General features: G+C 35.3%; 3 protein-coding genes across 3 annotated transcripts; all 3 read left to right on the top strand.

The window, feature by feature from the left end:
- Positions 1-6,649: 6,649 nt before the first annotated feature.
- On the top strand, positions 6,650-8,014 carry LOC140005939 (replication protein A 70 kDa DNA-binding subunit B-like). Its single transcript, XM_072047304.1, has 6 exons — positions 6,650-6,802; positions 6,907-7,177; positions 7,267-7,363; positions 7,489-7,613; positions 7,694-7,772; positions 7,858-8,014. The coding sequence occupies exons 1-6, from the start codon at positions 6,650-6,652 to the stop codon at positions 8,012-8,014; spliced, it is 882 nt and encodes a 293-aa protein (XP_071903405.1).
- Positions 8,015-8,112: 98 nt separating this feature from the next.
- On the top strand, positions 8,113-8,925 carry LOC140006644 (uncharacterized). Its single transcript, XM_072048894.1, has 3 exons — positions 8,113-8,264; positions 8,368-8,491; positions 8,604-8,925. The coding sequence occupies exons 1-3, from the start codon at positions 8,170-8,172 to the stop codon at positions 8,754-8,756; spliced, it is 372 nt and encodes a 123-aa protein (XP_071904995.1). The 5' UTR covers positions 8,113-8,169; the 3' UTR covers positions 8,757-8,925.
- A 3,827-nt stretch (positions 8,926-12,752) lies between these two features.
- On the top strand, positions 12,753-15,524 carry LOC140005940 (uncharacterized). The gene is made up of 4 exons (XM_072047309.1): positions 12,753-13,149; positions 13,290-13,792; positions 13,932-14,260; positions 14,417-15,524. Exons 1-4 carry the CDS (start codon positions 12,753-12,755, stop codon positions 15,522-15,524), a joined length of 2,337 nt encoding a protein of 778 aa, XP_071903410.1.
- The last annotated feature ends 9,304 nt before the right edge of the window (positions 15,525-24,828 follow it).

A 24,828-nucleotide genomic window follows, 5' to 3' on the forward strand; every position in this document is an offset into this window, starting at 1 on the left:
ACTCTCAAGTTGCAATTTGATTTTTCTTGATCCACAACATTTTACCTGGTATCATCATTTGGATATCTTGACTAGGAGTTACTATTTCTTTAGAAGGATTTGAAAAGTTTTGCTTGTTAATTTAAGGCCCCACTGAAAAATATTTCTTGCTAGAGATATTTTCTTGTGGCCTTTGCAGTTGAAACCAGACGTACGTACAAGTTTATTAGCGTCTTATCCTTGTTTGTTATATATGTTGAACAGTCATTTCCCGAACCATCCCATATCTTAATAATCTATAATATTTTAAGCTAGCTAGCCTGGCATGTCCATGCTCGTTTCCTTACTTCACTATCGAGGTCATTATTACTTGCATATGGTTCAAATTAATTCTTCACCCATGGTGATCAAAACAATATACAACCGCTGGCTTTGGACCTCAAACCTGCATATTATCCACTTAAACCCGAAATTATTACAATTTGTTTACTTCAAACAGTCAGTTCAATGAAGAAAAAAAGAATGTATATATATATATGTATGTTGAACGGTTGACACTGCATGACTAAAAAAGAGCTAGGGAATAAGGAAAAGCCAAAGACATTAATTTGCTACATGGCATGAAACGACAACAATGAGAAGATATTGTTACGTCCAGTTGAAACCAGACAAGTTTGCTAAGGAGTTTTTAATCCTTGTTAATTTGTGAATATGAGTATTCCTTCCCAGAACCATCCCAGTTCTTATGCGAGAAAGATCAAAAAGGGTTTTTGGTCATCAGGAGAATGATCGCTCTGCAAGTTTATTGAATCTCTGACTACATTATACACGGCTCATCTATGATCTACCCCACTGCGAGGCAGGAGTCTCTTCGTTTTTTCTTTTGGGAGCTGGCATTCAAAGTACATAAACGAAGAAAGCGCATAAATTCAGGGCCCATAAGTCAGTTGCCACGTGAAACTGTTCTCATCCCTTCATAGTCTTTGAGCATTTTAGTCTGCTTCTCGTAGATAAGAGCTCAGGAAAAAAAAAAAAAAAAAAAGGTTCCACCTAATATATGTATATATATATATATATATATATATATATATATATATTAATATTATAAGCTGGAGGGAAAAAACCCAAAAAGTTCATGATCAAATGCTTGATGTGGAAAGCACATTTTCTGTAGGGGAAATATTTTCTGGACGAAAGTATTTTGCAATAAGCAGTGAGAAACAAAATTAATGAGAAATGGTCCACATTATTCTAATGAGTTGAATAGAGCTAATTAATGTGTAACTTGTCCCACGTATTACTAACTAATATGGTATTGAAGTATTGATGGTTCTGCAGACAGCAGCCCCAATCGAGTAGGAAAAGAGAGTTGATTAGGTTTCTGTTGCTTCACTTTCATTTGCTTAAAATTTGGGTGGGGAAGAATGCCACAGGGTTATTCCACATTACCTGCATCAGATATTTATTCAATTGCAATTAGGAATAGGCTTTGTTTACTACTATGTTGTAGAGTATTTGCTCAAAAAAAAAAAAAAAAGAATTGTAGAGTACTTAACTAATACATGTGGGCTGACGTTAAGTAAATCTTTTTTTATTAAAGAGGTCTTGATTTAGTGGTTAAAATTGAGACTCCAAATCTGAGAGGTCCTGATTTCTAACCCCTTTTTTACTTCAAAAATCTCATTTCTTCCTTACTAGAAAAAGAATAAAAAAAAAAAAGTCCTTTCTATCCCATTGGGCCCAAGAGTGCTGAATTGAACAACAACATGTGTTACATGAATTTTTTGTCAGATTTTTAATCTATTATATCTTAATATGTATGCATGTTGGTATGGTTCCATTCACCGCCTGATATGGTTTTGATCAAAAAGGGAAAAAAAGACAAAGATTTTTCTTTGGGGATAATTTTAGTATTAAGAGGACTTGCATGAAAATAAGGTTAACAACGATGGATAATGGTTAGTTAATAGAGCTAATCCACAAGGACCACAACCACCTTTTCTATGGTGTCTAGTCACTGGTGTTTACGCTTAAAATGAGCATTATGACTACATATACGGAATTCGACACCGTATTCCTAGTTAGAATTTCCTTTTTCGAATTCAATAATGTTTTAGCAAATTTTGGTTCAAGTCATTTTCACGAGTAAATAATCACATTGTTGTGGGGGGGGGGGGGGGGGGGGGGGTTTGGCGTGTTACTCTGCTAGAGACGTGTTCTTGAAGGCTGACTATGATCTTCTCCTAAAAATGCTCTAGAGGTTATGAAAAAGAGTTGGAGAACAATCCAAACAGAAAATAGAGCAAAAGTACTTAGGCTCCGTTTGATAACACTGAATCTGAATTCCGAATTCTGAATACTGAAATAATTAATTTGCTGAATTTTAAGCACTGAAAAGAGATATATGAATGTCTGAATCTTAATGCTGAATCTATTTATACTGTTTGATAAATATTCATAACTTAATGCTTAATAAGCTAAATTGTACAATTTTACCCTTCTATCTTTTAATCCAAAAAGAAAATAGAACCTATGATTTAATTAGCTTAAAATTGTTAGGTATAAAAAAGACAATATTTATTTTCAAATCAAATTAATATAAAAGAAGAAATATATTATGCAAAACATTAAAAGAAACATTACAATCCAATAATTCATATAACATATAAATTCGACCTAAAAAATTTAGAAATGATTGTTTGAATAGAGAATATCAGATTGTTTTGTTTAATTAGATAAGGATTTTGAATAGAGAATATTAGATTGTTTAATTAGATAAGGATTTTGAATGTAATTAACAAACAGGGATAGATTTGGTAGATAAGATAAAGTAGTTGAAATAAATCTCTTGATTCTTATCAAATTAAGCATTCAGTTACGATTCTTGTGCTGAAAAAAATACATACAAATTCAGCACCACTTAATAAGTTCAGCAGGTGAATTTTTATTTATTAAACACCCAAAACCTCTTAATGTCTGAATGAATTTAGTTTCAGCACTTTTTTATGTTATCAAACAAGCACTTAAACAAAGAAGGTTGTGTTGGCATTTCGGGCAAATAGTGGTTTCTTCTCCTAACCTTTGAATTTCGTTCTTTGGCAAAGTTTGATCAATCCTGGACTAGTCTTGACATCAATGTCTTAGCAATTTTAAAGTCCATAAAATTTTTGAAATAAGTGCACAATCAAGAAGAAAAAGATAATAGCATTTGCTTACAAATTCAAATTATGTACAGGGAGAACTAATTTTTAAACAGTAAAAATTATCAAGGATCAATTTTCAAGTTTCAATTGTTGTGAATCAATGTACTTCTCAAAACAATTATGGGCTCAAAGATGAAAATGGAATTGAAAAAAAGGAAAAAAAAATAAAGACTGCAAAGTTGAGAGCGAAAACGGGAGAGACAAAATGGAGAGAGACTGATTTGAAAGTGAATCACTTTTGAACTATTTTCTTATACTATATAAGAATGAGTTTAGATCGAAGGGGTTTTGAATTTCAACTGGAAGGATAGGGGCATTATGGGATTGTGAGGCTATTTGGAATGTAGTTATAGTGCAAAGTACAATTTATGGTAGAATTTGTTTTCTTGTACTTCCGAAAATGGACTTTTGTTTTGTAAATGCAATATGGTTCAATTTATGTTTTTGAAAATATTTGGACATTTCTGAAATGTATGGTTATCGTGGTTGTCTTTATAGTAGTGACTAGGGGAAAAAGCCCACGTCACGCGCGGGAGTTTAGTACCTGTACTTAAAGATAGTTAATAATTATTATTTGGTATTTTGTAGTATAAGAATTGAAGTATGACAATTTTATAATGTGATATTAAACAGAAAAATCATAAATTACATATTGAGTCAAAAAAATATAATATGCAATGCAATATAATTATCAAATACGATCAAGCACTTTGCGTTTAATCTAATAGAATAAAAGATCTACTTATATTTGCTCATGCACTTTAAGGATATTAAAATTTGTTATTTAGTTTGAATTTGATCTTAATATGAGGGCAATTCACCACATTATCTAGTCATATAAGTGAGATTTGAACAATTAGCATACTTGAAGAAATCATTGCCAGTGAAATTTTGGTTCTTGCAAGCCAAATTCTTGAATTTATATTGATTACAAGGACATATTATCATGAAACCTCCACATTGACCAATCAATCATTTATGATTTATTGTATGATTTAGGACATATAGCAAAACATATCCTTCTCGATAGGGGTTACAATCACAAAATATCAATTTTTGACCTAGTTGCAAAAATATACAATAACTAACACGCTAATCTAGATAAATAATTACCTAAAAAAATACTAAAACATCTTAATCCACTCAATTCAAGAAAATAATTAAAAGTAATGAAGTACATACTTTTAAGTAGATAGTTAAACATATTGGCAAATCAAATGAAGTGAAAAATTGCCTAAATGGAATCATCAATAAAGTAGCAAACAATTTGAAAATTACTGTAACTAATAGTTAAAACAACAAAAGAAAAAGATGCAATCTATAAATAGAAAAAATTTATGATGATAAACTTATTTTAAACCACAAATAACAATTAACAAATGTGATCTCCTCCCTATCAAGTCTATCTAACATGGACAATTGAATTAAAATACTAAAAAAAATATTGCACATACAGCTTGCAAGATCACAGATTTCTTACAACCAAAAAAGTAGATTAGCTACAGAAAACATATCTATTGAGAAAGATGTTGTCAAATGGGAAAGAGGAGTAGCTAATACAGCAACATCCGAATTCAATAGACTACATGATTGTAGTGGAATAAAGTTATAAGTAAATGAAATGAATTTGAATAGATGGGAGTTACTATGGTAACGGTTAAGAAACCAAACTTCTTTACTAATCGACATTAATTGTGTCTTAACATCTATATATCATAAGTTTGCAAATAACTAATGAGAAAAGCTTTAAGAAATTAAGAGACTTGGATGTTAATACAATTAAATAATTAAAAGAGTTTTTATGTAATTTCACTAAAACACAAGTTGAATTCAATTGTACCCAATGTTCAATCGGATATCGAACACTGTCACAGGTTAAACTTACCCCTAGCTATAAATGTCTGAGAGGACATTTAAGTAATTATAAAAAAAAAATCAAAATAGTTATAATGATTCATATTCAATACTCCAATTGCACTTTATAATACTCTCATATTCTCAAAATAACCCCATCATTGCGGTTGAAATTTTTGCACTAAATTCATTCTTATCAACATAACATACAATGCACCGAAGAGGTCTACTGTTCACTTTTCGTCGTCATCACGTGCTGCTCGTGTGAGTTACTTCTGTTGTGTGCCGCTTGTGTGACTTCAACATAATTCCTTCCGCATGCTCCACTGTTGGAATGGTTCTCCTTATTGGGTCGCACATGGGTTTTCTTCTGACTGGTCTTACAAGTTGCTTTCCTTTCCCGGCTCTCATCGCAGCTGCATTGTCTGGAAGTAGCAGTAGCGCTTCATCAAGAATGGTAATTGGTGTGATTTCTCATGGCTTCCCGCTTCCCTTTCCGCTGCCGTCCGAATTCCGAGAAAGGTTAGCTGTGCCCTTTTTGCCTCCGGTTTTGTTCATCTGGTTTCTCTCATTTCCATTTTCTCAAATATCTGGTTTCTCGTTTCCATTTTTCCACTTTTGCTGTGTCCTTGAACCCGTTCCCTTCTTTTGATCTCCTTCCTCTCGCCGTCTTCTCGGGCATCTTGATTGCGAGCTTGGTTACATCTCACGGAGCTTGCTTTACTAGTGCGTTTTACCGTTCCCTTTTTTGTGCTCCTTCCTCTCGTCGTGCTCTCTGGGTTCCTATGCGTTTTTTCCCATATCATTTTTCCCTCCCAATTTTTGATGCTTTAATCCTTGTCGTGTTTTTGATGCTGCTGTTTTCTTTAATTGTTGCCCTATTTCGCTACTATATCTATCCCTTATTCTTGCCGTTTAGTGTTCCTTGCTTATATATGTCATTAGTTCCGTGTTTCCGAGTAATATTGCTAATGTACAAATGGTTTTCCCTGATATGATTTTTCTCTGCTGTAGATTCCGTTGCTGTTTTCCCTTGGGATTTCCCGTGATATGCATGTGTTTCTGTTTCTTAAATTTTATCCCCTTTTGTTGTCGTTGTTGGTTATAAATGAGATTCTTAGCCGGTGGAAATGGCTGCCAGGCTCCTTTTCTTTTTTAACTTTTTGGGGTTTCTCTGGCACTTTTAGCGTGGAGTGGGGTACCTTTTCATAGAAATCCAAATCCATCTAGGTGAGCCAATGTTGTTTGCCCAGAAATATGATTTCTGCCCCCAATGATTTTTCCCTGTGGCTACCAGACCCCTTTTCCAGTTTTTGTAGGCTTCTTTGGCATTTTTAATGTAGAGTGAGGCAAATTTTCGTACAAATGCATTTTTAAGTGAAATGATCTTTGTATGTCTATGAATATGATTTTTTATCTCAGTTATTTCTGTGTAGATGGGTTGCTCTTACTGCATTTCCTTCTTGTTGCCCTCGAGTCCTTCTTAAATTTTTCATTAACCTTGCTGCCTTGTGCTTCCGTCTTTTCTTTTGTATCTTCTATTACCCTTGCTGCTTACAAACAAAATTGCTTGCCTAATGTTTGCTGCTGCTTCTTTCTCTGCCCTCTAAGAAATGGCTACTGGGACTGTTCCCATATCGCGAGTTGATGAGTCTGCGTTTGATTGGACTGTGCTGGTTCAAGTTATTGAGGCTGATCGTGTGAAGATTGCTCGGGATGGGGATTTATCGAGGTCTTTCCATTGGTTTGAGTTTGGTGACTTTCAGGTTTGTGCCCTCCAGATTTATCCTTCTTGCCCGCCTTCTATTGTGTTCATTATTTTTTTTGTCTGACTAATTGAATCTTTTGAGTTTTTCCCCCCTGTGGATAGGGTATCAAGGTCTCTGCAATTGCCTTTGATGATGACGTTGCTATTGTTGATGGCCGTCTTTTGCCATTTAGAAATTATTACATATCAAATGCAGAAGTCCGTGAAATTCCCGACCTTGTGGGGACTGGCCTGTATTCATTTTACCGGGTTATTAAAGAGGGAACTACTATTGAAGAGGCTGCTGGCTCATGGGAATTGGCCCTTCCTTTCTATTTTGAGTTGCGCTCTTTTCAGTACTTTCACTTTGTGCCTGACACGGATATTTTTATAAGTTCGTCTCTTTTTTTGATATGCTTTGCATTTCTTCCTTTCTTGTTGTTTGATTGTTCCTGATTGTTTGCATGTATGTTTTTAACCTAGATGTCATGGGAGTGGTCATCCATGCATTACCTCCCCGGGATGTGTATTTTGAAGGGAGTAAGCGATATGGAAGAGATTATATTATAGTTGACCAATGGTGATTTTTTCCCTCTTGCAAATAGGGCCTTTTATTTCTTTTGTTGCTGTTTCCCGGCAAATTTTCATACAGTAGCTGCTTGCTGCTTATTTTAAGCCTGTTCTCCTCTGTGTTGATGCATGCAGTAAACGCCCAGTGGTATTGACTTTGTGGGATGATTATGAGTCTATTGAGGGCTGTGTTATAAATGAATCGATGGTGTCCATGCCGATTATTATTGCTATGAGGGTTAGGGTTACCACACGAAATTGTATGATTCCTTGTCGCTTATGTTCTTTCCCCCTGTATGGTTTCTTTGCTTATGCGTGTTTTTTCTGCTCTGTTTTTTAGACCTATCACTGTCAACTCAGCCATCATCTGTTATCATTGTTGCTCCCGATGTTCTTGAGGCGAAGCATCTTGATGATTGGTAGTCATTGTCTTTTTCTGTATTGTATGTTTCTGTGTTTTTTTTTTTTGATTGTATCATGCGTAGAACTGCTTTGTTCATGTAGGTCTAATGCTAATATTTCGGAGCTGGTTCGTATGATTTTTGATGATATGGCCTACCTTGATCCGTGCGTTTTGTTGCCCCCTGTTCGTGACGCGACGCTCATACCAATCTATAATGTTATATCCCATGCTAAATCTGTTGCTAATAGGGTATTGTAATTTTGTACTCCTGTTAGTATGCTTCTTTTGTTTATGCCTCTCTTTACATTTTTTCTTACCCTGCTCAGCTACTCTTTTGTTGTTTCTAGGACCAGGGGACTTTTTGGATTAAGGGCCGTGTTGAAATTGCATGGCCTTCGTCTCGGTTTTGGCATATGGCCTGTCCCCATTGTTATGAACTCTATGAATTTTCGTCAACTTTGGGGATCATATGCCTAAGTTGTGGTCAGGGAATGCCTGAGTTCCCTAGGTGATCTTTTATTCTATTGCTTTTGTGTATGTTTATGAGTTATTGATATACAATCGATTGTATTTATGTTTTTAACTTTTTCATATCATGAATTGTCTGTTAGGGCATGGGTTCGTCTTACGGTGTTCGACAATACTGGGTACGTAAATGTTATTGCCTTGGGTCCAGAAGCTGAGCACCTCATCGGCCTATGTGCTGCTGATATGTATCGTGTTTCTGACCATCAGGTGATGTGTTTTTAAGTCTATAAGTGTTGCTCTACTACTGCAGGTGTTCATTTTGCTTTTAGCACCCAATTCATTCCTTTCCCAAATTTATGCCATCTTGCTTTTTCTGCAGACCTTTGAAATCTCCAAGCGTGTGTCTCGTCAGATTGATGGAAAGGAACTGTTGTGTTACCTTAAGTATTCGTCCAAGATGATTAGGACAGCAACACATAGTAACTACACTATTGTTGCTTGTTATCCTACTTCCGGAAATGTTTCTTCTTAGAGCGTGCCTTTTTGTATGCAATGTTTAGTCTGTTGCCTTGATTAGCAGCCTCGTAGGTCCTTACATCACTAAGCATTATTTTTGTATCCCATGGTTGTATTTTGCTGTGTTTAGTTATTGAATTTACGGTTTGCCACCGTGTACTGTGGGTGGCTTTTTTGGCTGGGTATTTCTTGCACGTTCAGTTTTATGCTTTTTTGGCTGGGTATTTCTTGCACGTTTATTTTAATGGATTTTTATGGCTGATATTTATAGTTGTTTTCTTTGGTTGTGTTCTATGGTGTTGTTATATGCATGATGAGCTGCTCTGGCTCTTCCGCGCAATCCAACAGATTCCATGGATTTTATGATTCAAGGGGTTTTTTAGCTACAACAGGTGTATATATATGTGCCGACGTTAAACAGGTTCGGCCTGATGTCAAGCTTATGTATTGACAGACTTTTACGTATGCCTGGAGTTCATTGTGATGGTTTTGCTTCCAACCCTGACCTCTATCATCACAGTGAACATATTTTCCCATTAAGACCACGAACGGCTTTTGTTCCTTACGGCTTTTACGTATATTGCCTTATTTTCCTTAACATTTCTTATACTTCCTTATTACTTTTTACGAGTGGCTTGCCAATTAACCTACTGATCTGTGCTCCACTCAAGATATATATATTCCGTTGCTGGAATGCAAGTTACTGATGCACTCGTTGTTGCCCGATGTAATGTGCCAACGATTGGTTTTCGTATTCCTAAATTATTTCGCTTTAGTTAGTTTTCTACTGAACTTCGCCTTTTTCCTTCCTTGTCCATTCTACCAGCCTCATGTATGGTAGCCTCTAAATATTTAGTTCTATGCTATGATCGGTATAAAAGTAATACCTTCTTGCTGATGCCTAAATATTTAATTGCCCTCACTAACATCTTTTTCCCCCACGGCTGTTTAATTGCTTGAATTAAATCGGAAGGTATCGTATATGTGTTTTGCCTGTGCCATTTCCCCCCATAAATTTTTTTTTCTATCTTCCATTCACTTTTTTTTTTACCATAATTATATGCGCAATACTTTTAAATTCGGCGAACAGATTTTTTCTTTTTAATCGTATCTATATTTTTTTGGCTATATTTTTAGAAAACGAAAAAATAAGTCCGTAAGCTTTTCCGTCATCATCCTGGTGTTATATGTGAAAAAAATTATAACGACCTGTTTACCTTTCGTTAAGACTTTTTAGTTTTTACTTGTGCTGTCTTGTACTTTTGCCATGGGAGTGTCTATTTTTTTAGCTACTTTAGTGTTTCCCCCTATGTCTAACGTCTACTAGAGAATTGCCTTTTGTTGCCTTTTCTTCCCCTTATGTCTCATTGTTTCCCTTTACGCCTGTTCCTTATCAATAGTTTTTACCTTGCAGATGGTTGTGCTTTCGCCTTAGTTCAGGATGTTGTGAATCTTTCCTTTGTCAGGCGCTTTTAATTGTATATGCTCATAGTTGTCTCTATCTTCGTTTTATCTAGGTTCTCTATTATCGAAGCTTAACGATTTTTATGCTATCTAAATATCCGTGTAGGCAACAGAGCCCAGTAGCTTACGATCATTTAGACTATGGAACAGAACCATTCTTTCTTGGTTATCTTTTCAAAAATGCCGCTCGGTTCTCCAATGCTGCAGCATTGTCCATTAATAGTTACTCATTTTCTTGGTCAATGTGCTCCTACCTCTTTGAAATTTTTTCTCAACTTAGGTCTTCTTTTCCTTATCACGCGTTTTTATTTAGTGGTCTTCTTCCGTTGTATTCTCACAACTGCTGGCTTGCTTGGAACTTTTGTCCTCTGTGTTGAGCTTTCCAGGTAATTTGTTCGTTCTTCTCTTATTGTTTGTTCTTTACCGGTCCACGCTGCACTAGCATTATACGTAGGCAAGTTTATGTTATTTTTGCACGCCATGTGTTTGTTACATGCATGTAATGCATAAGGCAGCCTCATCTAGCATTTTATTTGCATGAAAGTTATCGTTGTAAAAGAACAATGTATCTACTGTCTTGTGATTATCTTGTCCTTTTTTTTCATGGGTTTCTTCTTTAACTGCACTTCCCTTGAACCTACATTGGTTGCTTTGTTCTCATATATAGACGCATGACTCGTAGACCATTGTCCTTTTTCCGAAACGTTAGCTATTCTGCTTTCATTTTTTTGTTTCTCTGAACATTACGGTTCTTAAAAATCTATGTTTGCTTTTTTCCACGTTATCTTGTTCTTTTCCCAACAGGAGTTTCTTCTTGCACAGCGCTTTCCTTGAACTTGCATTGCGTGCTTTGTTCCCAGGTAAACTTCTACTTTTACCGACCATTTTTTCTTTTTCCTGTTCTTGATTTAACGAACTTTGATGTGTTTTGCATTCTGTATATCTGCTAATTTCTAAATATTCCTGTTAGTCCTCATTTTCTACTCTTTTTCCCTGCTACATTGGTTTATTCTTTATGTGTTCTATTTTTCTCTACCTTGCGATTTAACCTTTTTGCCATCTGTTGTGAAGTCTTTTCCTCCTTCAATTTTTTTTTGTTGGCTACTCTGTTAATACCACTACCTTTTATGCTGCTCGTCATATAGTGTTTGCTTCATGGTTCAATGGATTATAACTTAAAACGGCGCATGCGATACGCTGCTATGGATCAAGAGAAGAAAGATGCTTTGTTACGCCGTAGGAGAGCAGCGTATGCTGCGAAAAAACAAAGTAGTCCTCTTGCTCCCACTCTTGTTGTGCAACCGTTAGAGAAAAATAGGTCTATGCTTGCCCATTGTTCAACTGGTTTCGAGACTACCTCTATTCAGGTAGATACGCCCTTTGGAGCCTGTGAAATACCTGATACAGATGTTCAAGATATAATGGGTAGCGATGAATTAGCTGATGCATTTGATGTTATTTCTGAACGGCTAGCTTCGAATGTAAGAAGCCAGAACTTGCCTCCTCAAAGCTCCTTACCTGTTAGTTCTAACGTGCCTTTGCCGCTAGGAGGTATATTATTTATTAGACTAGATTCCTGAGTTATACAGTCTTTATTTATCCATCTGGCCAATTTCTGATTGGATTCTCTTTTGAATATACCTCCTTCCTACCCGCTTACATAGATTCCTCTGTTCTTATCTCTCCAGTAATTTATACCTGGCTCTCTCGTGCACTACTGTTGTTCCTTCGTTGTGTCTTACACCAAAATTATCTATAGCTGATTCCAAATCATCACTTCTTCTATGTATTTCTATTATGGTTAACCTGTCTAAGATTGGTGTCCTATTTTTTTTAGTTCATGGCATGGTGCCTGTTGAAGAGGGTACCTGTGTTCTTGATTTTGGTAACTCTAGATTTTCTGATTCTTCAAACAACCCACAGATCGTTGTGAATACACGCGTTGAGGGCGAATGTTAGTGATGGATTGTCTCATTTCTTTATGTACATCTAGGAGTAAGATTTTGGTGCATTTGCTCTTGTCCGTCTACGGTGATACATTTTTTTCCCTATTGTCTTAGGAAAAAGAAAACGACCTAGAACCACAAATTCTTCACGCTTCAAAAAAATACCGACAAAACCTCTTGTCCTGCCTAGTGTTCCGGACTGTGAGCACTGTGGAGCAAAGAGGTTTACCTTGGAACCGCCCAAATTTTGTTGTCGTGGTAGGGGGATTTCTGTAGTTTGTCCGAAAATGCCTTATGAACTCTTTCGTCTTTACTCTGGTACTGACGAGGAGTGTATTGAGTTTCGCAAATGGGTTCGAACCTATAACAATAATTTGGCCTTCACATCATTTGGCGCCAAGTATGATCGTGCCTTAACAAAGAATACCAAGGGTGTTTATACTTTTCGGGTGCAAGGCCAGGTGTACCACTTATTGAACAGTTTGGTCTCTCCCACTGATCAAGCTACTGGTGTTCAACTCTATTTCTACGATCAGGAAGAGGAGTTGTAAAAAAGAGTCGCTGGTTCGCCTAGACTACGTGAAAGTACCCTCAAATTGTTGATGTGTATTCTTGAAGCTAATCCATACACTAAATTTTTCAAAGGCCTTCGAGATGTTCCTGATCTAGACAACCATAGGATTGTTCTCAACTCTGATCCTCGGTTGGATCAGCGTGTGTACAATGTGCCTACTTCGTCCCAAGTTGCTGCCATTTGGACAGAGAATGAGGATGAAGCACTTGAAAAAGGTGCTCATATTCAGGTTTATACACATTCGAATGTGAGTCATAGGATACCGCATTATTTTGCGTCCTATGATCCATTACAGTACCCTCTCTTATTTTCTCGGGGTGAACCTGGTTGGCATTATGGCATCCCAAAAAGTACTGACCCTAATGAAAAAAACAAAGAGGCTGACGATGATGATGATGTCATGCCTAATTTTTCCTTAGTTGGGAGTGCATTAGGCTTGATTCAACAGTAACACGCAGGCAAGTCTTCTTACTCCGTTTCTGATTTTTTTTCCCCAGCCACGTGTTAAATGAAGTGTTACCTAAGTTTCTTATTCTATTTTTCCCTTTTACGTCTTGCCGTGTAGCTGCTGAGAGTGGGAAAAAACAGCATGATACTATTTCTGCGAGGGAGTACTACTGTTACTTACTTCAGATGAGGGAAAATGATAGATCAATGTTGTTGCACACAAGGAGGCTGTTACAGCAATTTGCTGTTGATATTTATGTGAAGATCGAAACATCTAGGCTTGACTTCCATAGAAAGAATCAAACTAATATTAGGACTGAGATTCTACAAGGTGTAATGGATAGTCTATCTGCTGGTCACACCGAAGGAAAAAATGTCGATCGTCGAGGTTATCTCCCAGCTTCTTTCATTGGTGGTCCAAGGGACATGCGCCGTAGATATGTTGATGCGATGGCATTAGTCCAGAAATTTGGTAGGCCGAATCTTTTCATTACCATGACATGTAATACGCAGTGGAGAGAAATCCAAGAAAATCTCAAATATGGAGAAGATGCGCAGGATAGGCCTGATTTAATGTCAAGAGTGTTTAGAGCAAAATTTGAGCTGCTCAAGGCTGAAATAGTAAAAAAAAAATATTTTTGGGGAGGTTGCTGCGTGTGTTCATGTTATTGAGTTCCAGAAAAGGGATCTCCCTCATGCTCACCTCTTAGTCATCCTTAAGCCAGAATTTAAACCATTGAACTCTGATTCTTATGATCAGATTGTGTCTGCTGAGATTCCAGATCCAGAGAAACAGAGCTATTTGTACAATCTTGTCATCAAGCATATGATGCATGGACCATGTGGAGTTCTGAATAAGGACAATGTTTGCATGAAAGATGGGCTCTGTAAAAACCATTATCCAAAAAATTTTAGCGAATTCACAGTCCATACTGAGGATAGCTACCCGCATTATAGAAGGCGGAATAATGGACGATCTGTAAGGGTGCGTAATAGCAGCCTAGACAATCGATGTGTTGTGCCATATAACCCATTTCTTCTTGCTCTCTTTGACTGTCACATGAACGTCGAAATCTGTTCGACGGTTAAGTTGGTCAATTATTTGTAGAAATATGTCTATAAGGGTCACGATCGTGTTAGCTTCCATATTTATTCAGAAAATAACCCTGACGACATAGATGAAATAAAGGATTTTCAAGCTGGGAGGTAGGTAGCTGCTGCTGAAGCTTTTTGGCGTATTTATAGGTTTAATCTGAATGAAATGACTCCTGCTGTGTATACTCTTCAGTTACATCTTCCAGGTCAGCAAATGATCTCTTTTCATAAAAATACGAATCTTGCTGATCTCTTAGATCGAGTCGATTTTCCCAAGACAATGCTGACAGAGTTGTTCCGCATGAATAAAACCAACAAACAAGCTCAAAATCTTAAATGCCTGTACCGTGACTTCCCAGAATTTTTTGTCTGGAAGGCTGCTAGGAAAAGATGGACTGAACGGAAGAGAAAAAGAGTCATTGGTCGTGTTGTTACTGTTGCTCCAAATGAGGGAGAGTGCTACTACTTGCGACTTCTCTTATCTCATGCTCGTGCTCCCACGTGTTTTGAAGATCTCTTGACTGTTAATGGAAAGCTTATGATTTCTTATAGAGAAGCTGCCTTCCAAATGGGACTTCTTCAATCAGACACACATTTGGAAGACACGCTTAATGAAGCAGCTGCCTTTCAGATGCCCTCTTCATTAAGAACTCTCTTTGCAATCTTGTTAGCCTATTGTTCGCCAAGCAATCTTAGAGTCCTGTGGGAAAAATATGAAGCTGTAATGTCAAGCGATTTTGAGAGAGCTAAGAGTTTTTCTGTTCGAACTGTTGAACACATAAGAAGATGTGTTTTGCTGGATATAAATAAATCCTTGGAACAAATGGGAAAAAATGTCAATGACTACCATTTGGTACCTGATGATTTCATTCTCAGTCAAGATGAGCGCCTCACAAGAGAAATTCAGAGTAAGCTAAGCATACAATTTACAGAGCAGGACTTGCTATTACCTTCACAGCTAAATATAGGCCAAAGATATGCCTATGATGTTATTCTACGAGAGGTTTTCTCCTCTGGCAATACCAGTTTCTTTGTTGATGGACCCGACGGGACTGGTAAAACCTTTCTTTATCGCTCTATTCTGGCAACGCTTAGATCTCAAGGATTCGTAGCAATAGCTGTTGCATCATCTGGAGTAGCTGCATCTATTCTTCCAGGTGGGAGGACCGCACACTCAAGGTTTAAAATCCCGTTGGATATTTCTGCAGCAAAGTCTGTCATATCAGCAGACAGAGCTCTATTTCTAAGCTTATTATAATGGCTAAATTAATTCTATGGGATGAAGCTTCTATGGCCAAGAGGGACACGATTGAAATTTTTGACAGGTTGCTGAGAGATGTAATGGATTCTGATCTACCCTTTGGTGGCAAAGTAGTAGTATTTGGGGGAGACTTTCGTCAAACTTTACCTGTATTTCAGAATGCAACAAAAGATCAGCAAATAGAAGCCAGCTTTGTCAACTCACCTTTGTGGAGTACTCTTCGGAAGTTAATCTTGACTGAAAACATGAGAGCTATCTCTGATGGCCACTTCTCTGATTTCCTGCTAAGGATAGGCGAAGGTTGCGAACCAGAAGACGATGATAGAAAGATAACTCTATCAAAGGATATATCAATCCCTTTTGATAACAGAGAAAGTTCACTAAACAGGTCAAATTTCATTTTTCTTTTCAGGCTCCGTCATTACTTTGTTAATGTACATCAGATTTATTAAATGTGTTATCTTACCGAAATTGTTTGTTAACCAGGTTAGTGAATTTTGTGTTTTCGGATTTGAGCGTGTATTCATCTGATCCATACTAGATCACAAACAAATGTATTCTTACTCCAAAGAATACGTGTGTTGATGATATAAATGAGATGATGATTGACCGCTTTTCTGGAGAACCTTTTGTGTATATGAGCATTGATCAAACTATTAATGAGAGGGATCAATCTGACTACGAAGACTTTTTAAATTCTTTGAATCCCAAGGGTCTGCCCCCTCATAAATTGGTGCTAAAGGAAGGTTGCCCAATTATTCTTCTTAGGAATTTGAATCCTGCAGAAGGCTTATGCAATGGAACTCGGCTTATATGTAGACAGCTAAAGCAGCATGCGATTTGTGCAGAGATTGCAGTTGGTCAGCATCGAGGAAAAAGAGTTCTTTTACCAAGGATACCTCTCCAAACATCAGACAATGAAAAGAATGGAGTTCCTTTTAAGCGAACCCAGTTTCCCATCAGACTTTGCTTTGCTATGACGATTAACAAATCGCAGGGACAGACTTTGGATCGTGTTGGAGTTTATTTACGAGAGCCTGTGTTCTCACATGGCAAGCTATATGTTGCGCTATCTCGTGCTAGGACATCGTCTTCTATTAGAGTTTTAATATTACCTGGAACATTCAGTGATATTATAACTGAATTCAAGACAAGAAATGTTGTATTCCATGAAATTTTTAGTTTGTCTAAGAAATAAATCTTACGTTTTAAAGTGTACGTAGTACTCATGCATAACTGAAACTTTATATGAACTATCCTTTTATGCAGCCTTTTCTCTGTCATTCCTGTTTAACTTGACAGATTTGATAGTTTTGTTTCTTTGTTTGTTCCAGTATGGCAAATACATTGTATATTGATGATGTTGTGCCTGGAATGAAGTCTTGGACAGCTGAAGTAATAGTTCAAGAAAAGTTGAACCCAGGATCTTCAACTTCCACACCAACCAGATTCCAGAGACTTATTTTTGTTGACTCAAAGGTACATTTCTATTCATTCTCTTTCAGTTAACATGTCCATTGCCTTTGTTCACCCCTAATCATTATTGCTGTACGTTTTATTTATAATTGGTCAGCCTCTATTTTATTTATACTTGATCAGCCTCTATTTATATGCATTTGCGTTTGATACAGGGTTCAAGAGTTCAAGGGATTCTTTTTAACTATGCTATTGAAAAAATGGGGCCAAAGTTTCAACTTTTCAAGAAATATCGTATCTCAAATGCTGAAGTGAAGAAAATTCCAGAGAAATTTAGAACTGATGGAATTGAACTCCAATGGATTATAGGAACACAGACTGTTGTTGAGGAAATTGAAAGTGAAGGAAACAGTGTCTTGCCGCTTCAATTCAAGCTTACACCATTTAGGGAATTTGCTCGTTATGCAGATTCAAAGACTGAAACTGTTGGTCAGTTTGGCCTTTAATCTAATGTTGATTGAATTTTGATGCTGTGATTTATAGATCTCTGACTTAAACTCCTACTCAGTAAAATTTTTTGCTTTCATTTATGATACTTTGTCTACCTTTACTACTATCTTTCTTCAAATTACAGATGTTCTTGGTATTGTTATTGATGTCCATTCTGTCATCCCAATCAACAAAGACTCGAAGGAATCATTTGTCAATGAAGAGTATGGACTATTTTTTTCCCAATTATTCCCTGTTGTGCACTACATAAAATTATGTCCTCAAGCTTATGTGCTATGAAATCAGTTTAAAAGGTTACGTTTTACTGTTTCTTATGTAGGATGAATCCAATGATATTATCTTTTTGGAACGACTTCATTGAGAATGAGGGTAAGACTATCACTGAACAGAAGGACAACTATCCAGTTGTGATAGGTCGCAGACTCAAGGTTGTTACTTATGGAGGTGAGGCCTAATAGAAGTTAAGTTTTTGATAATTTAATTCTATGTGTGTTTATTCATTCCTATTCTAACTGTATTTACCTATCAGGAATCGCCCTATCAACAAGAAATGATTAAGTTATTCTTGTGAATCCACCAGTTAGAGACGCCAACCAACTCAAACACTGGTCTCACAATGTTTATTTGATATGTACTTTCCTTTTTTTTTCTCTCGCTAGGATAGGTTACTTGACATTCATTACTGCATTTATTCTGCAATGAACTTTATAGGGCTGTCAGAAATGAAAAGAGTTTCTCTACTCTTGTTCAAAACAAGTCGTACAGCAATTATAGTCCCAGAATGTTTTATGATCTAAACCACAAAATTACCTCGCTTGTGGATATTACCCCAGCTCAAAAGGTCATGACTTGTTTATTGCTGGATTCAATTCTTCAAATGATACAACTGTGTTATTTTCCTGATCTGTTTATACATATATATACACCTAAATATTCCTCTAATCTGTTTACAAATTTCTGTAGGTGGCGTGGGTTAAGGCTTGCTTTTCTTTTGAACATATACTGCAGAAGTATTGGTATATGTCTTGTATTAAATGTTACCGGATGACATCAGCAAACTATGATTCAGTTTACATATGCAACCACTGCAATGAGAAACATAGAGCTGTACCAAGGAAATTAGCACTTTTGTTCATGAGCTATTATTGTTCTAAATAACATTGACTTTCTTGAATTTACTGACTTATTTCTGAAGTACATATTGATGCAGATGTCGTTTCGATGTTGATCTTACTGATGAAACTGACACAGTCACAGCTTCAATATTTGACGAACTAGCAGAATCGCTACTTAAATTCACTGCACTTCAAGCACTGGAGCACTATAACAAGGTCGAAATTACGACTACCTTTGCCTAACTTTGTATTAAATGCATGCAAATTATCATACTAATACACATTGATGGGGTTATTTAACAGAATGAAGAATTCCCACTGGAAACTGTGCATAGAGAGCTTAAAGAAAAGATGTTCATTGCCCAACTGAAGCCAGGAAATACAAAGGATGGTAGTGGAAATCACCGTTACACAATTGCTTATTACTTTGAAGAAAATGCAGCAACATCTTCTTTCAACAAAGATTCCTGCGTCAATGTTCAGAATCAGTTTCTTCAAACTGAAGCACAGAACTCAGAAGCTGGTTCTTCAGGTTCCTTTTTTTACAATCTTGTTTTCCATTCCTCTTGTTTGCTTTATTAACATTGCTTGTTTTTTCATTCTAGAGGGACAACGATCTTCTTCAAAACCACGAGTTCGCCTCACAAGAAGGTTTAGAGATGCTGGAGAAATAGAAGAAGAACCTACAGAAGTTGATGACTCTTGCAACAACAAAAAAACAAAAACTGTCTGATCTTTCCTTGTCTATGCTACTCTATTAAGTTGCATTAGTGCAGTTACAGATCTTTTGAATACTGTCAGGAGTAGACAAGCTCGAGCTGATGCAAAGCTTGTGTTTTGTTGAAACTTATATGTGTCCCTTGCGTTCCATTTAGATGCTTTTGCTTGGAAGGCTGACATCTTCTACATTGTTGTTAGCAATGAATTTTATACTGTGTACCTCCCGAATGCTTATTAACATATGGTATATTTATCCGTTTATTCATCAGCGCACCTAGCTTTTGTAGCCATGTAACACATTGATTGCCATGATTCTGTATGTGTAACGAACTGTTCTATCAATTTGCTACACAATTTGACAACTGAAAGTACTCTCATACAGATGCATTTTGTTTGAAGCGAGCTCTTTTTTAATCTACCGCACCAGCCAGTTTCAGAATTCCAAACAATTAGACCGCATTTACATTTAATGCAGACTTTCCTTTTTTCTTCATACTTTCTTACAGTAATCGACTTTTAATCTATGTTGTACTCTTAATATTTAATCCAAACACGCGATCATCATCTATATAAACCCTTCATAATCCCATCTAAATGGGCATTCATGCAGGTTACTCCACCGCGCAACGCCGCGGTTATACCTCCTAGTATAGTATAAGAATACAAGTTATAATAGTCTTTGTGTTGCTATAATGACCTAAACGACCTCAATTATCTATTAGTCTCTGTTCCTTCTGCGTTTTTTTCCTTTTTTTTTTGTAGATATCCTTATCAATCTGTGTCCTTCTATTTCACAAAACGTAAGTGTATAGGATATTTATGAGTAAGAGAGATGTGAATATATATAATTAATAGAAATCATTAGGATATTTATATTGGATTCCCATAATCATAACATAACACTCAACTGATTCAACTTCTTTTTCTTTACTCTCACTTTAAAGTATCAAAGTTGAGGAGCTTATCAATTAGAATTATACTCCTTCCTGATTAGTTCCTCTAAAACATTTCCTTTAATTATCAAAACTTGTTTCTTTATAACCTCCTCTTTCCTTCCATTCCTTTCACTTTAATACCCAACTATTGACATGACAAAATTCAAATGCAAAATTTCTACCTATAGCTTGTAATTCCAATTTAGGGGAGTAATTTATTCTAATTTTGGCTTCACAGTTTCTAGACTTCAAATGTAAATCTATGATTAATTAATTTTCGCTCCAAACTTCATATTTACTATTTCTTTAGTCTTAGCATAACTATTATCAACTTTATTCAAATGAAGAACAATACTTGGAAACTTACTCAAGTTGTCAAAAATCCAACGACTCGCTCACAATTGGAGCACTATTATTCAAGTGATTGAAAAATGAAAAACCATAGTACTCAGAAGATGCAAAATGCTATCCAAAATTGCTCTTCGCCAATGGTTAGGTAATGTACAAAAATCCCAACCATACAAAATAAACTCTATCTTTTCTTATTCCTACTTTGATCACTATTAGCCCAATCATTGACATGTATCATTTCAGCTTATATATTTATATCATTATTCCTTGTTTCTCATTTTCAAACAAATGCTTTATGTTAGTTTTAAGAAAAAATAAAGGTTCTAATGTAGTGAAAAAAAGATCTTAATTTATACAAGTAACTAACTTGAATTTGTGATAATTTGTAAGATATATATGCTTCAACAAGTAGGATAAATTATATTTTTATTTTTTAATTAATTCTTTCTTCATTTGCTTTATACATGGATTTATCCATATTTTTTTAATTCATTCAATATCATTAAGGAATATGTGATTATACCATGGAAAACTCATTTATCTTTGTTATGTAATAAATATTATGTGCTAATTGAGAAAGTTTTAGCCAATGAGTTGTCTGGTCAAATTTTATACCTAACATTTTCTTCTAATACATTGTCACTGTACAGGGACAAAATGTTGAAGCCCTAATTTATTGTATAGATATAGAATATTTGAACAAATTTTTTGACACCTATAAAATATACTACATCTCTAATGCAAAAGTTCAACCCATTTTGACCATAAGTTCCACACAAAAAAAATGAAATATTCATGGATCATTAACACCACAACTATTATCCAACAATTGTAAGAAATTAACAGGCCACTCTCATTTCAGATGCCTCCATCTCCCACCTTAATAGAAATTACAAAATATGTATGATCCAAATTTTCCTTCAAAAACTAACAAGTATGCCTCTTAAATAACGCCATTAATAAATTCATATGTTCAAACTTTCCTACAATTGCTATTCACAATCAATCACAACCTACAATAGCAGATCTACGTACCACCAGACAAATCATCATTGTTGATCAACTGTTTGACTAACACCTTTCCAATTAATAAAATGCACTATAAATATATTCTCATCAACAATGTTACACAATTATCAACTAATAGCACTAACTCTTTGACATGTATATGACAACAATGAGAACCAACCAATAGTTGACATTGCTCTCTCCCCGACACAAGCATCTTACGACATTAAATATTACAAATATTACAAAAATTACAAATATTCAAGATGGATTATTACACTCAGAAATAGCTTCTAATAAAATATTCAAAAATTTTGCAGCTCTCAACCTATCTATAAGATTAGAGACAACCCAAGGAAAGACACTACTACAATAGAGATTACCATCTACAATAAAAAGTTAAATTTAACAGGCTACTACTTTAACTTCATACAAATACGAGAGGCACTATGAAAGAGATTTATGAATTCCGCTTTTATCTAATATTCCATTTTTATATAGTTTAATATACAGTTACACTTAATCTTCTAATAGTAATAGTTCTCTTTTTCTTATTACAAATTACACTTCTTTACTATTACACCAAACAAAAACTATAAGGTATCTTAAACCATAGGTGCTAAATTCCCGTGTGATACATGGGCTCTCCCTCTACTTTTTCTAAAGAAAAGTTACTTTGGCAAAAGACTCTTTGTTTTTTTTTTCAAAAAAAATAAGGTTATACAATTATGGGACCAATGCAAGAGATTACAAAAGATTTTGATTGTTCTTGTCCGCTTTTATTATCCCTTATTACATTTTGCCACTTTTCTAGTTGGATTGAAATCTATCATAAAACAAAAGTTCAAAATGAAAACAAATAATCATCATGGAAACATATCTTTACGAGTAATTAATTCCACAGTACGTTGGGATATCATTTCATTAGTTAAATAATTATTAGTTAGACATATGTTAAGTAAATGATTTGATTACATTGAGATAGCTAGTACACTATCCTAACATCGGTATAAAATTCCCCAACCTTTTGTCACATTAAATCTAATTAGAAAAAGGAAAGTAAAAAAAAAAACATATCTTGAGAAAAAAATCCCAGATTTATAGCTTTAATCCATATCATGCAAATGGATTAGATACCAAGCCGAGTATCTATGAGATTTTACCCTATCCATTATTATTTGTTAGCCTCCTACCTATTGTTAGCACTTAAGAAAATCATATCATGAGAACAGATAAAAGACAAAATAGATTTGATGTTCTTGGTGGTTTGGTACGCTTTTAAAAAGATATCCATATATTCTTGTATTGAGAAAACTGAAAATCCTAAGTACTTTTTTTGTGCACAAACACTAAAGGATCTCAAATTAACAAAAGAACAAACAGGTTTAGTTGCCTTATAAAGGGAAAATAGCTCTTGTTTCTAAAATACCTTGTATTTGGACTCTCTTCATTAGTACGAGAATGACCCGCCTCATCCTATCGGGTTGGACTCGCTCCACGAGAAGAACTTGCCACATCCCTATGCGATGACTTGTAAGAATATTGCTGCCCTCTCCATGTTTAGCCATCCCATCCCTATGGAAGGGGCGAAGGACTCGCCATACAACCGCTTGTAGGAATACTGCTATCCTCTCCATGTCTACCAGCTCCAAAAGGAGAACTCGCCACATCCCTATAGGTGGGGGAGGACTTGCCATTTGACTTCTTGTAGGACTTGTAGGAATATTGTTGCCCTCTCCATGTCTAACCGGGCCATGTAAATTACAAAATGTAATAATAATAATAATAATAATAATAATTTGTAAAATCCATGCCAGCTATTGTCACTGAAGTAATAATCTGTTATATATTTTAAACAATACCTATTTGGTGAATCATGAGTTTGTGTTGCCCCAGCACCATGAACAGGAGGTTCCCTGTAATAAAGAATATCCACAAAATCAAAAACAATTTACAATTGACTGTCACAATCGACAAATGTAGTACGTCTTAGACAAAGTACTCATCTGCCAACCTCTTTATCCAATATCATCATCAAAGAAATACCATATCATGCATGCCAAGTTAATGGCGGTTTCCACAAGAAAAGTCCAATATGTGCAATTGATAGTTTATGTTCCTTTTGTCCCGCCTTAGTTATAGTGAAACTGATAGCCTTTGCATTTAAATTTGTTGCAGAAAAAATAAAAAAAATGTTCATAATAAAATATGGAATGCATATTTAGTGTTAGTTCCTGGTCGCGCTTAGGATTTTTTTTTAAAATTTTTTTGGCAAACCCGATAAACATGTAAGTAATCTTTCCAAAAGGTCACTTACATATATATATATATATATATAACAAGCCAAATATTATGGAGTAACTATCCAAATTCAAATGGGATGTACCTGCCCCATCTGTCTGCTAACGTGTCTTTCTCCTACTCTTATACACTTTCAGAGAGGCCACACGTTGGGAAGCTCTATCACCAGTAGTTATAGAGGAACCGTACGAGATCAACGAGCATATTAATACTACCATGTAAGCACTTGTTCACTTTTCACATGTTGAAATAGTTGTTGTGGAATTGTTATTTAAGTTTTATGACTAAACAACTAACAGGGAAACTTAAAATAATAATAACAATAGCAAAATGCTCTAATGACCCTCAAACAGTTACGAAATTTAATTTTTGATCCTCAAATTATTAATTGATAAGTTTTAGCTCTCCAATTAATTAAAACATATAATTCAAGCCATTCCATCAACTTAAATCGTTATGTCTATCCCTAAAAAGGTAGAGGAAAGAAAACACATAAACAAAACATAAACCACAAAATTCAACAATAGCAAGTTGTTAGGTCCTAGTACTAACTTAATCGGTTCCATTTGATAAAACTGAATCTGAATTTTGAAGTCTGAATTCTGAAATTTGAATACTGAAACAATTAATTTACTGAATTTTAAGCACTGAAAAGAAATATATAAATCTCTGAATTTTAATACTAAATCTATTTATACTATTTAATAAACATTTATAACTGAATGCTTAATAAGTTAAATTTGACAATTTTACCCTTATATCTTTTCATCCAAAAAAGAAATAGAACCTATGATTTAATTAGTTTAAAATTTTTAAGTATAAAAATGATAATATTTATTTTTAAATCAAATTAATATAAAAAATGAAATATATTATATGAGAAGTATGGAGAAGATGTGAAAGTCATTAAAATAGGAGAAAAGAGAAATAGAAAATCATTAGATA

This window comes from Coffea arabica, chromosome 1c (genome assembly GCF_036785885.1).
Source record: "Coffea arabica cultivar ET-39 chromosome 1c, Coffea Arabica ET-39 HiFi, whole genome shotgun sequence".
Taxonomy (NCBI): domain Eukaryota; kingdom Viridiplantae; phylum Streptophyta; class Magnoliopsida; order Gentianales; family Rubiaceae; genus Coffea; species Coffea arabica.

Excerpts from the sequence above, each read along its gene's own strand:
- LOC140005939 (XM_072047304.1), top strand. The coding sequence starts at position 6,650 with ATGGCTACTGGGACTGTTCCCATATCGCGAGTTGATGAGTCTGCGTTT. Across the intron at positions 6,803-6,906 it reads TTGAGTTTGGTGACTTTCAG|GGTATCAAGGTCTCTGCAAT; the intron begins GTTTGTGCCCTC and ends CCCTGTGGATAG. Across the intron at positions 7,773-7,857 it reads GCGAAGCATCTTGATGATTG|GTCTAATGCTAATATTTCGG; the intron begins GTAGTCATTGTC and ends TTGTTCATGTAG.
- LOC140006644 (XM_072048894.1), top strand. The coding sequence starts at position 8,170 with ATGGCCTGTCCCCATTGTTATGAACTCTATGAATTTTCGTCAACTTTG. Across the intron at positions 8,265-8,367 it reads GGAATGCCTGAGTTCCCTAG|GGCATGGGTTCGTCTTACGG; the intron begins GTGATCTTTTAT and ends ATTGTCTGTTAG. Across the intron at positions 8,492-8,603 it reads ATCGTGTTTCTGACCATCAG|ACCTTTGAAATCTCCAAGCG; the intron begins GTGATGTGTTTT and ends CTTTTTCTGCAG.
- LOC140005940 (XM_072047309.1), top strand. The coding sequence starts at position 12,753 with ATGTGTATTCTTGAAGCTAATCCATACACTAAATTTTTCAAAGGCCTT. Across the intron at positions 13,793-13,931 it reads AGCTGCTCAAGGCTGAAATA|ATTGTGTCTGCTGAGATTCC; the intron begins GTAAAAAAAAAA and ends TCTTATGATCAG. Across the intron at positions 14,261-14,416 it reads GAAATCTGTTCGACGGTTAA|GTTTAATCTGAATGAAATGA; the intron begins GTTGGTCAATTA and ends GCGTATTTATAG.